The sequence below is a fragment of the Mandrillus leucophaeus genome, unplaced genomic scaffold (genome assembly GCF_000951045.1).
Source record: "Mandrillus leucophaeus isolate KB7577 unplaced genomic scaffold, Mleu.le_1.0 Scaffold400, whole genome shotgun sequence".
NCBI lineage: Eukaryota > Metazoa > Chordata > Mammalia > Primates > Cercopithecidae > Mandrillus > Mandrillus leucophaeus.
In genome coordinates this window covers 1,099,846-1,116,170 of record NW_012104255.1, presented here as the reverse complement: position 1 = coordinate 1,116,170, position 16,325 = coordinate 1,099,846, and the positions used below count along the sequence as shown (strand labels likewise).

At 43.0% G+C, this 16,325-nt stretch overlaps 1 protein-coding gene across 1 annotated transcript in view; it reads right to left on the bottom strand.

Annotated features, from left to right (window-relative positions):
- The window catches only part of FAM120C (family with sequence similarity 120C), a 136,796-nt gene that overhangs the window by 76,976 nt on the left and 43,495 nt on the right, over nt 1-16,325 (bottom strand). Inside the window, exons 6-10 of the mRNA XM_011992003.1 lie at nt 6,876-6,975; nt 5,920-5,996; nt 5,205-5,485; nt 4,145-4,418; nt 3,040-3,211 (exon numbers count right to left, since the gene is read on the bottom strand). Coding sequence (XP_011847393.1) covers nt 3,040-3,211; nt 4,145-4,418; nt 5,205-5,485; nt 5,920-5,996; nt 6,876-6,975 — 904 coding nt within the window. The remainder of the gene's footprint in view (nt 1-3,039; nt 3,212-4,144; nt 4,419-5,204; nt 5,486-5,919; nt 5,997-6,875; nt 6,976-16,325) is intronic.

Genomic DNA, 16,325 nt, shown 5'->3' with positions numbered 1-16,325 from the left:
AGATCTTACTCTGTTACCCAGGCTGGAGTGCAATGGAGTGATCACAGCCCACTGCAGCCTCAAACTCCTGGATACAAGCAATCCTCTGGCCTCAGCCTGTGAAACAGCTGGGACTACAGGTATGCACCATGCTCAGCAATATTAAATAATTTTTTTTTTTTTTTTTAGTGATGGAGTCTCACTATGTTGCCCAGGCTGGTCTCAAACCCCTGGCCTCAAGCATCTTCCCGCTTGGGCCTCCCTAGGTATTGAGATTACAGACGTGAGCCACCATGCCTGGCCCAGGTATCTTTTTTGATATAATGATTTATTTCCCTTTGAATGTATAACCAGTAGTGCGATTGCTAGATCGAATGGTAGTTCATTTTTTAGTTCTTTGGGAAAACTTTGTATTATTTTCTATAAAGGTTGTACTAATTTACATTCCTACCAACAGTATAGAAACATCCCCTTTTCTCTGAATTCTTGCCAACATCTGTTGGTTTTAGACTTGGTTCACTGCATCCTCCACCACCCAGGTTCATGCGATTCTCATGCCTCAGCCCCACTCCCCTTCTTGCCACCCTCCACCCCCTCGAGAAGCTAGGATTACAAGTGTGTGCCGCCATGCCCAGCTAATTTATTGTGTTTTTAGTAGAGACGGGTTTCATCATGTTGGCCAGGCTGGTCTCAAACTCCTGGCCTCATGTGATCTGCCCGCCTCAGCCTCCCAAAGTGCTTGGATTACAGGCATGAGCCACTGCACCCAGCTCATTGTGTTTTAATATGCCTTTCTCTGATAGCTAGTGATGCTGAGTATTTTTTCATATATTTGTTGGCCACTTGTATGTCTTCTTTTGTAAAATGTCTGTTCTTGTCCTTTGCCTACTTTTTAATGGGGTTATTTGCTTTTTTCTTGTTGAGTTCCTTGTAGATTCTGAATATTAGCCCTTTGTCCAATGCATAGCTTGCAAATATTTTTCCCATTCTGTAGGCTATTTACTCTGTTGATTGTTTCTTTTGATATGCAAAAGTCAAACATGTTTATAACTGTTTATCAAAGCATTTTTATAGTGGTTGTTGTGAAATCCTTGTCAGATAATCAAACTTCTATCATCTCTATGTTCATTTTCTTTTCTTGAGGTCTGAATTTGGTATCTTTCTGGTCCTAGGTATGATGAGAAATTTTCCATTGAAAACGACATTTTGGGTATTATTTTAAAAGACTCTGGATCTTACTTAAACCTTGTGTATCAGTAGGCCTTTTCTGACCCCACTATGGTGGGTGAAGGGGGATACTGTGTCATTATTGACAGGTGAAAGTGGAAGTCCTGGCTCCCCACTTGACCTTGACCCTCCCCAGCAGGAGCAGGTAGGGGCACCTCATTACAGCCTGGGTAAGTATGGAAGTCTAGGTTCTTCATTTGGCCTTTGCTGGGAGGGCTGGGGGTAGACCACAGTTTTCCTGTGGTATTTGGCTGGAGTACAGAGATTATTATTTTAAAATCTTTGTGTTGTTAGGTTGTTCCTTTCTGGTCCTTTGGCCAGAGAAAGTAGGTTTTGTGGGGGGCTTATACTGGTCTGCAGCTGTTGACATTTATGGGCTGCCAGTTTGTCCCACACCCAGTCTGGAATATGTGAGGCAAAAAAAAAATTCAGGGAACTCACCACTGCACCACTGTGTCATTCCTTGGGCCCCAAGATTTCTACTTTCTAGTGTCTTGTGCTTGTTTTATGAATAATGTCCTGGGCTTTTAGTTGTACTTAGCATGAGGACTAAGGAAAACTACATCTGATCAACTCTATCTTCCCAGAAACAGAGAAATGTTCTTTTGAACACACTAATTTGACTATGGCACTGTGTAGCTTAAAATACTTCAGTGTCTCCAACTACCTACAGGTTCAAATCCCAAAACAAAAAAATCACGGGAGAGAGACTGTTAGATACACCTCTATGTTCCCAAAGCCCAGTATGGTTCTTTCTTTTTGTATGTGAGACAGGGTCTCCTGTCACCCAGGCTGGAGTGCAGTGGCACGATCACAGCTCACTGCAGCCTCAACCTCCCAGGGTCAAGCAATCCTCCCACCTCAGCCCTACAAGTAGCTGGGACTAGAGGCACATGCCACCATGCCCAGCTAATTTTTTTTTTTTTCTGAGATGGAGTTTCACTCTTGTTGCCCAGGCTGGAGTGCAATGGCACGATCTCAGCTCACCACAATCTCCGCCTCCTGAGTTCAAGCGATTCTCCTGCCTCAGCCTCCCGAGTAGCTAGGATTACAGGCATGCGCCACCATGCCTGGCTAATTTTGTATTTTTGGTAGAAAGGGGGTTTCTCCATGTTGGTCAGGCTGGTCTCAAACTCCCCACCTCAGGAGATCCACTCGCCTCGGCCTCCTAAAGTGCTGGGATTACAGGCATGAGCCACTGCACCTGGCCTGTTTTTTTTATCTTTTTATCTTTTTTTTTTTTGAGACAGGGTCTCACTCTGTCACCCAGGCTGGAGTACAGTAACATGATCAGGGCTCACTGCAGTCTTGACCTCCCAGACTCAATCAATTCTCCCATCTCAGCCCCCCAAGTAGCTGGGACTACACGTGTACACAACCATGCCTAATTTTTTAGATTTTTAGTAGAGGCGGAGTTTCTCCATGGTGCCCAGGCTGGTCTTGAACTCCTGGACTCAAGTGATCTATTCGCCTCGGCCCCACAAAGTACTGCGATTACAGGCATGAGGCACAGTGCCCAACATTTTTTCTAGTGATGGAGTCTTGCCATGTTGCCCAGGCTGGTCTTGAATTCCTGAGCTTAAGTGATCTGCCTGCCTTGGCCTCCCAAAGTGCTGGGATTACAGGTATTTATAATTAGTAGTCACTCTAAATGTTTGATAATTGCAGAATTGGGGCTTAAGTTAATGTGTTCCCAGTATCAGTATGCATTTTGTTGAATGTTACATTTTCTTAAAGACTACTGCAGAGCCAAAGGTACCCAATGTGCCTGAACAGACATATCTGCTCTGTGTCAAGTGCTGAGAGAATTGTCATAGCTAGAACTACACTTACCTTCCACAGGTAGCCGCCGTCGCATGGCCAAGCGTTCCATTTTCCTCTGTGTCTCTGCCAGACTAAAAAGAACTCCATATACATATTGACGAGCTGACCGGAATAAGAGAGCAGCTGGAGGCAGCTCCATGTTACACTCATCCTCAATACATACGGGAATCTTAATTTCACCCTAACAAGAGAACATTCCAGGGAAAAGGAAAAAATGAGTTACCTCAAGGTTTAGAACTGAGCTGAGAAGAACCAATAATAAACTGTAGCCTCTGTGGCCTATCCACTAAATTTTTTATTTGTATTTAGACAGAGTTTCATACTAAAAAGAAGCTGTAACAAGCTTAGCTGATTGCAGCTAACTTATAAGCTATATTTCATTTTTAAAGTTTCAACGGACCGGCACGGTGGCTCAAGCCTGTAATCCCAGCACTTTGAGAGGCTGAGGTGGGCGGATCACCTGAGGTCAGGAGTTCAAGACCAGGTGAAATCCCGTTTCTACTACAAATACAAAAGTTAGTCAGGCATGGTGGCGGGCACCTGTAGTCCCAGCTACTCAGGAGGCTGAGGCAGGAGAATCGCTTGAACCTGGGAGGCAGAGGTTGCAGTGAGCCAATATCGTGCCACTGCACTCCAGCTTGGGCAACAGAGCGAGACTCTGTCTCAAAAAATAAAATAAAATAAAGTCTCAACAATGACTATAGCTAACGAATGGGGAAAGTCCACGTTAGGCATTTTGCTGGAGGATGGATATGTAAAAGACTGGAGGAGGGGAACAGCTTTGCAGAAGTAGAAAAAGAAATAAGGAAAAGGGCATAAAGCCTCTTGGACTGTGTTCATCCCTAGAACCAGATTCCACCAACTTGGTGCATTATCTACTTCAAAATCTCACAATTACACTTATCTTCTAGGGGCCTCATTTACCACACAGTCCCAACTCCTGCTAGTCTGGCCTCACCTAAGGCCTTAGTATGATGAGGGGCCCACTGCATATGGCCTTCTTTTTCTAACTTCATATACCAATGATCAGAATGTTCTCTGGTAACATACAGTCCTAGGAAGTAGGAAGTACAGTGTTAAGAGCAGGGAGGTAGGTGCTGATGTGCTGCCTCACCTTAGTGAGGACATGGTAGATATATGGGTACATGAGACCCCTCCGGTGTCTGTGTTCAGCAACTCGCAAGACTTCTGGAGCTACTGGAGGTAAGGGTGGAATGGTGATATCCATGTGGTTCCTCGTAGACATAGACAGCAGAGATGGGATGTGGGGCTCACCATCACCTAGGCTCACTTCTGGAACTCCAGTATCAACAGGCTGTGCCCAGGACCCTCTGTCACGATTGGGATTTCCCCACTCAGGCTGGTGCTGAAATGCTTCTGTGATATGACTAAAAAATTTAGAAAGACAGTGTCAAACAAAAAAAGGGAGATTGATAAAGATATTCCTACTTAAGATGCCTGTTCTGGACCCAAGGGGTCTCACAAACCCTTTGGAGGCCAGGACACTGGGTTAGCACTGGACTGGTACCTTTCCTCTCAATGGCCATTACTGACTTCCTAGCTTCTTTCATCTGACACCAACCAAAGTGATCAAAAGTCATGGGAATCACTCTGGACCCTTTATACCTTGTAAGAGGCCATGTTTAGAGTTTGCTTATGTTTTAAGAAAATAATCACAATTACAACCTCAAAGCAGCTCTGTTTCCCAGGAATAATCTGCTTAGAGGAATAATCTGCCAACAAATGGGCTAGCACAAATCCCACTGTTTTAATCCTCAGAACCCTGTCTTAGTTACTAAGCAATGTAATTGCTTACTCAACGATTCCACTATTTCCACTCTATAAATGCTTTTCTTTTTTTGACATTTAATCTACCCTCCTCACAAATTAAGAAATGACAGCCACAATACCCATACGAAGGCTTCCTTAACTAGCTACTATGCTGCCTTTTACCTTAGTTGCCTGGGTGTTTGAAAATTATCATCTGCACAGGGCCAAATAAGCATGAAGTGGGCAAGCATAGAAAACGTTTTCCTGCTTTGCTTTCCTAAGAGCAAAACACTACAGAGGAAAGCCAGGAATTACACTTCCCCACACCCTCCACCCATCTAACAAGCAAAATAACACAGATGCCTCAGAAATCTATTTCCTTAGGTGTCTACAGAGATACTTACTCAGAGCTAGCTCCATTTGGCTCATCCCCATCAGAGGAAGAGGAGTGGGAAGAGTCTGGTCCCAAAGGAGGTGAGGCTTTAGAAGGCAGGTAATTGGGAAACTGGGATGCAGAAGAGTCATAGGAGACAGCCCAATTGGCAAAGGGGTTGGTCTGCAGCATGGGATCCTCAGAAAAAGCATGGGATTCCCCCAAAGCATGGGAGGAGAAGAGAAGAGATGAGCTGGGTCCCACTGGGAATGGTGGTGGATATTTCACTTTCTGGGGCACTTGGTGAGAAAACTAAACGATAAAACAGACAGAAAAGCTATTTAACATTTTATAAGGCTCCAAGATGGCTCCCTCAGAAGTTGTGACACAGTGGATGATGCCAGTAGTGGAGACTGTTGAGATACAAAGTACCTACTTAATAATGAGAAATGATTCTAACAGTGATGTACGAACAGAATTCTCCACAGGCAGGACAATGAACAGTTGAAGTCTCCTAGGACTATTCTCTGATATTAGCTAATTTATTTTCACAATGATTAGTGGTTACTGATTTGGATGCTTTTTTTGCATAGTGTTCCAGCCGTAAGTTGAGAAGGTAATGTAGTATATATAGCCTTGACAGTGTAATAACTCTGAATCACCCTAACTCCTCAGATTATAAAAATCAGGAAGCAACCTGAGTCTAATGCTATCAAATGGTCTCAGGTTTCTCAAAGGATGCTTACCATTGGCTTTCCAGGAGAAATGGTGCCCACTTGATTTTGTGGAAGGGGAGGATTTCCAAGCCTATTATTCCGAAAACCTGAAGCCAAGAGAAAGAGCTATACTTCAGTCAATCCTAATAATTTTACTGTGTTATATTCTGCTCACCCCATATCACCTGAAAAAGTGTTATTAATAAATAAGTTACAATTTATTGAACAGCTACTATGTGCCATGCTGGGAACCTTACATAAATTATTTCATCTGATAAGAATCTTATAAAGTAGGTATCATGAGCCACATTTCATACAAATGTGACTTGCCAAGGTTCACTTGCTGATAATTAGCAGAAGCGGAATTCCAGCTCAGGCCAGACCCCAAAGACAGGGCTATTTTACATGTACCAGGCCAGAATGGGGGTTGGCATCAGAAGAAGCCCAAGCTAAGGAAATGGCATTGCACCCCATCTGTAAATTTGAGAAAGCAGGGCTTTTTTTTTTTTTTGAGGTGGAATTTCACTCTTGTTGTCCATGCTGGAGTACAATGGCACGATCTCGGCTCACTGCAACCTCCGCCTCCCGGGTTCAAGCGATTCTCCTGCCTCACCTTCCTGAGTAGGTAGGATTACAGGCGCCTGCCATGATACCCAGTTAATTTTTTGTATTTTTCATAGAGATGGGATTTCACCATGTTGGCCAGGCTGGTTGTGAACTCCTGACCTCAGGTGATCCACCTGCCTCGGCTTCCCAAAATGCTGGGATTACAGGCGTGAGCCACTGCACCTGGCCAGGGCCCTTCTTATGTTACGTCTCTTACGACATAGAAATCAAAAGGAGAAAGCCTACCAAAAAGGGATGACGAATGACTTGTAGGAGAATACAACACGAACGAGTGATTCAACTCTGGTCCTGGAGTTCGTGAGGGACCAATTCAGTTTCCCCTATGAACAGAGCAGCTTCAGGTCAGATGGAAGCCTTACCTAGAAAGGAGGGACCCACTGGCAGTGAAGAGAGTTTGGTTGTGACGGAATAGTACTCAACTGCTTTCTTGAATCGCTCTATTTTATCTTCTGTCCTGGACTGGATGTTGGAACATCAGATTTTCAGAAGAAAAAACAACATAAGAGTGTTTTTTTAATACAATTTATAATTTGGGAATCAAAATAATTATCAGAAATCAAATATTTAAAGAAACCTAAGACAGCAAATTTTCACTTTGCAGAAAGATTAGGCAGGGAGAAAGCATTATGAAACACAAAATATGGAATACTTAAAGCTTACTTATATTTTGTGCTATTCTAAAATGATTACACGATCATTACAAAAAAATACAATGGGATAAGGGGGAAAAAATCACATAGTACCACCATCCAAATATATTTTGGTGTCTTTCCTTACAGTACGTTTTAATTTTATTATTTTACTACTATTAGTATTATTATTATTATTTGAGACTGAGTCTGTCACTCAGTTCAGTGGTGCGATCTTGGCTCACTACAACCTCCACCTCCTGGGTTCAAGCAATTCTCCTGCCTCACCCTCCCGAGTAGCTGGGATTACAGGTGTGTGCCACCACGCCCAGCTAACTTTTGTATTTTTAGTAGAGACAAGGTTTCACCATGATGGCCAGGCTGGTCTCGAACTCCTGACCTCAGGTGATCCACCCGCCTCGGCCTCCCAAAGTGCTGGGATTACAGGCGTATGCCACCGTGCCCAGCCAATTTTTTTATTTTTGCTCAGGCTGGTTTCAAACTCCTAGCCTCAAACAATCCTCCCGCCTCAGCTTCCCAAAGTGCTGGGATAATAGGCATGAACCACTGTGCCTGGCTTACAGTATTATTTTATATACTTTGTTTTGTTGATGTAGAGCTGGTCTATTTTAATATACATATTTTTCTATAGTTGACAGTATGCTTTATGTACAATTTTGTATCTTGCTTTTATTATAATACTCTAATGTAAGTAACTTTGAATGGCTGCATATTTTGTCATTATGAATGTGTCATAAATTATGTAACCTCTTCCCTAATAAACAACACTTAGGTAATTTTTCACATTTGGCTTTTATAAGTTATACAGCAAAGAGTATATATTGTCTATATAAATTTTTTTCTGGATTTCAGATTATACTCTTAAGAAAATATCCTAAAAATGAAATTATTGGTTCAAAAGGTATGAACATTAAAACCAAAGGCACTTAAACATATATAAAACCACAATATGACACCACTACATATCCACCAAAATGGCTAAAATAAAAGACTATCAATATCAAGCACTGGCAAGGATATGAAGTAACTGAACTCCAGTACATTGATGGTGGGAGTGTACACTGGTACAGTTTGGAAAACAATTTGGCAGTTTCTTATAAAATTAAATTACACTTTCCATATGATACAGCAATCCCACTTCTTCTAAGTATTTACCCAAGAGAAATGAGTACATATATCCACCGAAAGACATGAACAAGAATGTTAACAACTACTTTATTCATAATAGCCCCAAACTGGAAACAACTCAAATATATATCAATGGAAGAATAAACAAATTGTGGTATATTCATACAATGGATTACTATACAGTAATAAAAAAGAACAAAGTATTGATATACACGATAATATGTGTAAGTCTCAAAGATATTATACTGAGTGAAGAAGGGAGACATAAAAGAGTACACATAAACTGGGCCCGGTGGCTCACACCTGTAATCCCAGCACTTTGGGAGACTGAGGCAGGCAGATCACTTCTGCTCAGCAATTCAGACCAGCCCGAGTAACACGGTAAAATCCCGTCTCTGCAAAAAATACAAAACTTAGCTGGGTGTGGTGGCGTGTGCCTGCAGTCCCAGGCACTCAGGGGGCTGAAATGGGAGGATCGCTTGAGTCTGGGAGGTCAAGGCTGCAGTGAGCCGAAATTGTGCCACTGCACTCCAGCCTGGGCAACAGAGTGAGACCCTGTCTCAAAAAAAAAAAAAAAAAAAAGAGTACATATGAAGTTCAGGTAAAGGAGGGCCAGGCGCAGTGGCTCACACCTGTAATCTTGGCACTTTGGGAGGCCAAGGTGGGGCTCACCTGAGGCCAGGAGTTCGAGACCAGCCCGGCCAACATGGTGACACCCTGTGTCTACTAAAAATACAAAAATTAGCTGGGCGTAGTGGCGCAGGCCTGTAGTCCCAGCTACTCGGGAGGCTGAGGCAAAAGAATCACTTGAACTCAGGACGTTGCAGTCAGCTGAGATCATGCCACTGCACTCCAGCCTAGGCAACAGAGCGAGACTGTCTCAACAAACAAACAAAAAGTTCAGGTAAAGGCAAAACTAATCTATGGCAACAGAAGTCAAGCCTTTTCCAAAGTTATTTAAAAGTCTCCTTGAATATAATTTTAAGACCATCATAATATTTCATCAAATTTCAGAATGGAAGATACTAAAGTCATTTTCAGTTTCTAATTATACATAACACTCTCACATAGGCATATTTTTATGTAGATCTTCTGGGTTATTTCATAGGGCAAATTTTTAGAAGTGTAGTTACTAGGTCAAAGGGTGTGATCATTTTCACAAACTCTTGACACATGATACTAAATCTCTTTCCAAAACAGATGTCTCGAGTTATACTACCATCATCACCAACGTATGAGAGTGTCCCACCATACAGCCCTAGTGTTGAGTATTCTCTACAAGTAAAATACTGTAAAACATGTATAATGTTATCTCTCATAGATTGTGATTTTTTTTTGCTTTTATTTATTTATTTGAGACAGAGTCTCGCTCTGTGCCCAGGCTGGAGTGCAGTGGTGCAATCTCGGCTCACTGCAAGCTCCGCCTCCCGGGTTCACACGCCATTCTCCTGCCTCAGCCTCCCAAGTAGCTGGGACTATGCGCCCGCCACCACGCCTGGCTAATTTTTTTTTTGTATTTTTAGTAGAGACGGGGTTTCACTGTGTTAGCCAGGACGGTCTCGATCTCCTGACCTTGTGATCCTCTCGTCTCGGTCTCCCAAAGTGCTAGGATTACACGCATGAGCCACCTCGCCCAGCCCCTGCTTTTATTTTTAAAATTGTTTATTTATATTTTGAGACAGGGTCTCCTCTGTTGCCCAGGCTGGAGTACAGTGGTGTGATCATAGCTCACTGCAGCCTTGAACTCCTGGGCTCAAGTGATCTTCTAACCTCAGACTCCTGAGTAGCTGGACTACAGGTGTGTGCCACCACACCTGGCTAGATTGTGATTGTTAACACTCCAGGATCTATACAGCATTCTAGGCCTCTTTATTTGCAGCATGCATGTACATAAACACAAGAGTTGAGGTCTTCAGGTCCTCCAGCCTAACTTAAAAACCAAATGGCTCTCCTTTTTCCAAAAAGCTGAATTTTACGTAACTATTTGAAAGAAGGGTTCCTGGCCAGGCACGGTGGCTCATATCCGTATTCCCAGCACTTTGGGAGGCCGAGGCAGGCGGATCACTTGAGATAAGGAATTCGAGACAAGCCCTGGCCAACATGGTGAAATCCCGTCTCTACTAAAAATACAAAAAAATTAGCCGGGTATGGTGGCATGCACCTATAGTCCCAGCTACTTAGGAGACTGAGGCATGAACCCAGATAGCAGAGGTTGCAGTGAGCTGAGATCACACCACTGCACTCCAGCCTGGGCGACAGAACGAGATTCGGTCTCAACAAAATAAAAAAAAAGAAAGGGTTCTGGGGGCGGGAGTGAGAGATGCCAAGTCTAAAGAATGTTTGCAAATCACTGACTCGGAGAATGATATCTATGTGGTTGAATAACATTCCATTGTATGAATGTTCCATTATTTATTTATTATTAATATTCTATTATTTATTTATTATCCCCTATTATGTTTAATAACACATAATTGAAAACAATCTTCTAAAAAACACAAACCATACTTAGAGTCCCCCTCAATATCTCTACCTCTGCATCCACTCCCCTCTCCAGAGGTGAATAATGTTACCAATTTGGTAGATGTTCTTTCATAAATGTTATGTGTTTATATACACATATATATGGACACCAATATGGCTTTGCTTCTTCCATAAGTGAAACTGTATCATCATATTTTTCATCTTGCTTTTTGCACTTAATAACATGTCTTATATACTACTCAATGTCAATACATAAAGATCTGTGACCTTATCCCCCGAAATACTGAATTACATGTACTTCCCTTAATGTACCACTATGCCCTGTGCCCTGACAGGCAAACACTTACTCTTCCTTCAGGGGGTATCACTGCCATGAAACCTTTCCAGACTATCCTCTCCTCCTCTGTGTTTTCTCCTTACTGTACTTACTTATTTGCTTCTGACTCCCCATTTAACTTCAAGTTCTGTGAGGATATAGAATAGTTTCCTCACATTTATATCCTAGTGCCTACCACAGGGCCTTGCACATAAGAGAACTTTTTCAGTATTTGCTCTACGATGATATGTAATAAAGTCCTACCCTTTTTTTTTTTTTCTTTTGAGACAGAGTTTCACTCTTGTCACCCAGGTTGGAGTGCAATGGCATGATCTCGGCTCACTGCAACCTTTGCCTCCTGAGTTCACGCAATTCTTCTGCCTCAGCCTCCCAAGTAGCTGGGATTACAGGCACACGCCACCACGCCTGGCTAATTTTTGTGTTTTTTAGTAGAGATGGGGTTTCACCATGTTGGCCAGGCTGGTCTCAAACTCTTGACCTCAGGTGATCCTCCTGCATTGGCCTCCCAAAGTGCTGGGATTACAGGCGTGAGCCACTACACCCGGCAAGTCCTACACTTTCTTTTAGAGATCCACAGAGGCACAAGTGGCAACGCAGAACCCCTCACCTTGACATTATTACCTAACAGTTCTTATACGTTTGTTTAGGAGAGCTCTCCTCATAATTCTGTGGCTATCAAAAATGATTTGGTGAAGATTATACAGCAACAATGACAAATGGTTTAAGATACATTATTAAGTGAATAAAAGTTAAATTTCTTTTACACAGAGATAGCTACCTTATGAAAACATACATATAAAGAAGACTAGAGTGGAATTAGGACTGACATCTCTATTTTCCAATTTTTGGGGTCTTTTTAGTTAAAAGGGGGATCCTTATAATTAAGAATAATCATTATCCAAATTCTAAAATTTATGAGGCTGTAAGCTAAAAATATTCACCACTTACACAGCATACCTACTAACATCTCTCCCTACCAAATCGATCAAGTTCTTTGTGGGTCAGTCCCCTCCTAACCGTCTGATGCAAACAGTTGAAAGGATAATGCAAATCAAAGTAAATGAGGAAATCTGTCATAAGGGTCAGGATTCTCTAACATCAAAGAAAATGATGGAGGACTGCTTACCTCATGCTAGAAGCCACAGGCAAATGAGGATCTGGTACAGTTACAACAGCGGCAAGAGAGAATTACAAAAGATAATGGCAAGAAAGGCATTTGAAAAGAGAATGATTTGAATATCAAAAGAATGTAATCCCTTGGGAAAAATAAAGCCTGAGTATACTTAAAAAAAAAAAAAAAAAGCCCTCTTTATGATTGTGCTAGCAAGTTATATGTGAAGTAACAGATGTTAGATTGTACTATCATAATTTTTCTTTTTTTTGAGATGGAATCTCACTCTGTCACCCGGGCTGGAGTGCAATGGTGCGACCTTAGCTCGCTGCAACATCTGCCTCTCGGGTTCAAGGGATCCTCCTGACTCAGCCTCCTGAGTAGCTGGGACTAAAGGCACCTGGCTAATTTTTGTATTTTTGGTAGAGATGGGGTTTCACTATGTTGGCCAGGCTAGTGTCGAACTCCTGACCTCAAGTGATCCGCCCACCTTAGCCTCCCAAAGTGCTGGGATTACAGGCATGAACCACCGCACCCTGCCCTATCACAAAATTTTGTTGGAAAAATTATGCCCCCAAATCAAATACTTGACTTTACTCTTTATTCATTTAAAAAAAATTCACAGAGGTTTCAGTGCTGGATAAAATGAAATAAGCACACTTCACCTGTTACCACTAAAGGTAATTCTAAAACCCAGGGATAGCTATTTGAGGACTCTAAAAAATAACTAGAACTAGGCAGATTAGGGAAGAAAACCAGGATTCAAAGTACCACTGAACTAATAATGAGTTTAGCATTGATTTTTCTTCTAGTATTCCCTAGAGTGGTCACAATGTAGCTTAAAATCCACAAGTGTCCATAGATGTGGACAGGGAGAGCTCCAGGAGAAACCAGTTTTGTTCTGGCCTGAGGAGTATGAGAGGTGTCTCCAAAAACTCAGAGACTGTATAGAAATCCCCCACTTTTCTTCCTTTTCCTTTTTTCTGTTCTCTTATATGCCAGCCAAAAGCAAACTTTTAGTGGCAGCAGTGGCAATAGGAAAATAGCAGGAAACTGAAACTGTGAATGATGGGAACCTTCCTCTCCAATCAGAGAAGCAGTGGTCTCAGGAGGGTAGGGTGAGTCCCCAATGCTTTTTTTCTCTCTGTGTCCTCCTACTGCTTGGCCCTAGCCTTGGGCACAGTCACAAAAAGTGCACAGCGGAGTTGGGCAATTAAAGCCCTGGCTCTAGCTCATGACTGTAATCCCAGCACTTTGGGAGGCCAAGGCCGGCAGATCGCTTGGCCCAGGACTTCGAGACCAGCTTGGCCAACATGGCAACTCCATCTCTACTAAAAATACAAAAATTAGCTAGGCTTGGTGGTGTGTGCCTGTAGTCCCAACGACTCTGGAGGCTGAGGCGGGAGAACTGCCTGCCACCAGGAGTTTTGGCCTGTAGTGTGCTATGACTATAGGATGTCCACACTAAGCTCGGCATCAATATGGTGACCTCCTGGAAGCGAGGGACCACCAGGTTGCCTAAGGAGGGATAAACCAGACCGGGTCGGAAACAGAGCAGGTCAAAACTCCCGTGCTGATCAGTAGTGGGATTGCGTCTGTGAAAAGACGCTGCATTCCGCCTGAGCAACACAGCGAGACCCCATCTCTTAAAAATAAAAAGAAACAAAGAAAACCCTGACTTTAGGGCAGAAGAACTGAAAAGGGGGTGGTCCAATAAACCAGAAGTACTGAAGAGATCACAGAGAGGGAGCAGCTCAAGAAGTAACCCTAAAGAAAGGTGTTTATGAACACTTGTGCTCACTCATGAGCTGCACATGCATAGATCTGATGATACTAAACAGCAGCCCACAGACTCTGAGATCTGAATTAAGAGATAGACCATGGCCCAAGTCTCAGACTGGCCACTAGGTGGTATACACACAGGATGGATCCAAATAAGTCCCGACATTGAAAACTACAGGTCACAGAAAAACGGTGAAAACTGGTGGCCTAAACCTAAATGTCTCCTAAAAACTAAACTACAGGTTGAATATTCCTGATCTGAAAACCTGAAATCAGAAGTGCTCCAAAATCCAAAACTTTCCAAACACCAACATGATGCTCAAAAGAAATGCCCAATGGAGTATTTTGGACTTCAGATTTGGGGATTAGGAATGTTCAACCAGTAAGGACAAGGCAAATATTCCAAAATTTCAAAAATCCAAAATCCAAAACACCTTTGGCCCCAAGCATTTTGGATAAGGGATACTGAACGTGTATCAATACTCCCCATAATACTGAAACAAGAGCAAGAGCCTCAGAAAATAATAATCAAAATGTCCAAGATATGATCCAAAAATACTTGATATGGGCAGAACCAGCAAAAATTTAATGTTTTATGCAAAAAAACAATCAACAGATGCCAGTGCCTAGATGACATTTATGTTGAAATTATCTGACGAAGACTTTAAAGAAGCTATTATAAAAATGGTTGAAAGTGGCTGGGCGCGGTGGCCCACGCCTGTAATCTCAGCACCTTGGGAGGCCAAGGCAGGCGGATCATGAGGTCAGGAGATCAAGACCATCCTGGCTAACATGGTGAAACCCCGTCTCTACTAAAAACACAAAAAATTAGCCAGGCATGGTGGCGGGCGCCTGTAGTTCCAGTTACTCAGGAGGCTGAGGCAGGAGAATGACGTGAACCCAGAAGGCAGAGGTTACAGTGAGCCGAGATCACACCACTGCACTCCATCCTGGGTGACAGAGCGAGACTGTCTCAAAAAAAAAAAAGATTGAACGTAATCATAATACTTTTGAAACAATGAGGTACAAAGTTTTAGCAGGCCACCGGTGGCTCATGCCTTTGGGAGGCTGAGGCAGGTGATCACTTGAGGTCAGGAGTTTGAGACCAGCTTGGTCAACATAACACAACCCCGTCTCTACTAAAAACACAAAATAAATAAATAAATAAGTCAGGCATGATGGCACAAACGTGTAGTCCCAGCTACTTGGCAGGCTGAGGCATAAGAATCGCTTGAACCCAGGAGGCAGAGGTTGAAGTGACTCCAGATCACGGCACTGCACTCCAGCCTGGGCAACATGGTGAGACAGGAAATGGAAATTTTAGAATTTCCATTGCAAAAGGCTCACACCTATAATCTCAGCAGTTTGGGAGGCCATGGCAGGAGGAGTGCTTGAGGCCAGGAGTTTGAGACCAGCCTGGGCAACACAGTGAGACTCAGTAACTACAAAAAAAAATTTTTTTAATAGAGCTTAAAAATACAATAACCAGCAGGGTGCGGTGGCTCACGCCTGTAATCCCAGCACTTTGGGAGGCCAAGGCGGGCAGATCATCTGAGGCTGAGTTCGAAACCAGCCTGACCAACATGGAGAAATCCTGTCTCTACTAAAAATACAAAGTTAGCTGGGTGCGGTGGCGCATGCCTGTAATCCCAGCTACTCAGGAAGGCTGAAGCATGAGAACTGCTTGAACCTGAAAGGCTGGGGTTCTGGTCAGTCGAGATTGCACCACTGCACTCCAGCCTGGGCAACAAGAGAGAAACTCGGTCTCAAAATAAATAAATAAATAAAAATAACCAAACTGAAAAAAAAATCTGTGGATCAACTCCTTGGCGAATGGAGATGACAGAGGAATAACACAGCAAAGCTGATGACTGATTAATAGAAATTATCCAGGGAGAAAGATAATTAACAAAAAAAGAACAGTCTCAGGGATACATGGGATAATACCAAAAGGCCTAACAATGGTGTCATTGAAGTCATATAAGGAAAGGAGAAATATGTAGAGCAGAAAATCAATTTTAAGAAATAATAGGGCTGGGTGTGGTGGCTCACGCCAGCAATCTCAGGACTTTGGGAGGCCAAGGCGGGCAGATCACGAGGTCAGGAGTTCGAGACCAGCCTGACCAACATGGTGAAACTCCATCTCTACTAAAAATACAAAAATTAGCTGGGCGTGGTGGTGTGCACCTATAGTCTCAGCTATTCAGGAAGCTGAGGCAGGAGAATTGCATGAATCCAGGAGGCAGAGGTTGCAGTGAACTGAGATTGCACCATTGCACTCCAGCCTGGCTGACAGAGAGAGACTCTGTCTCAAAAA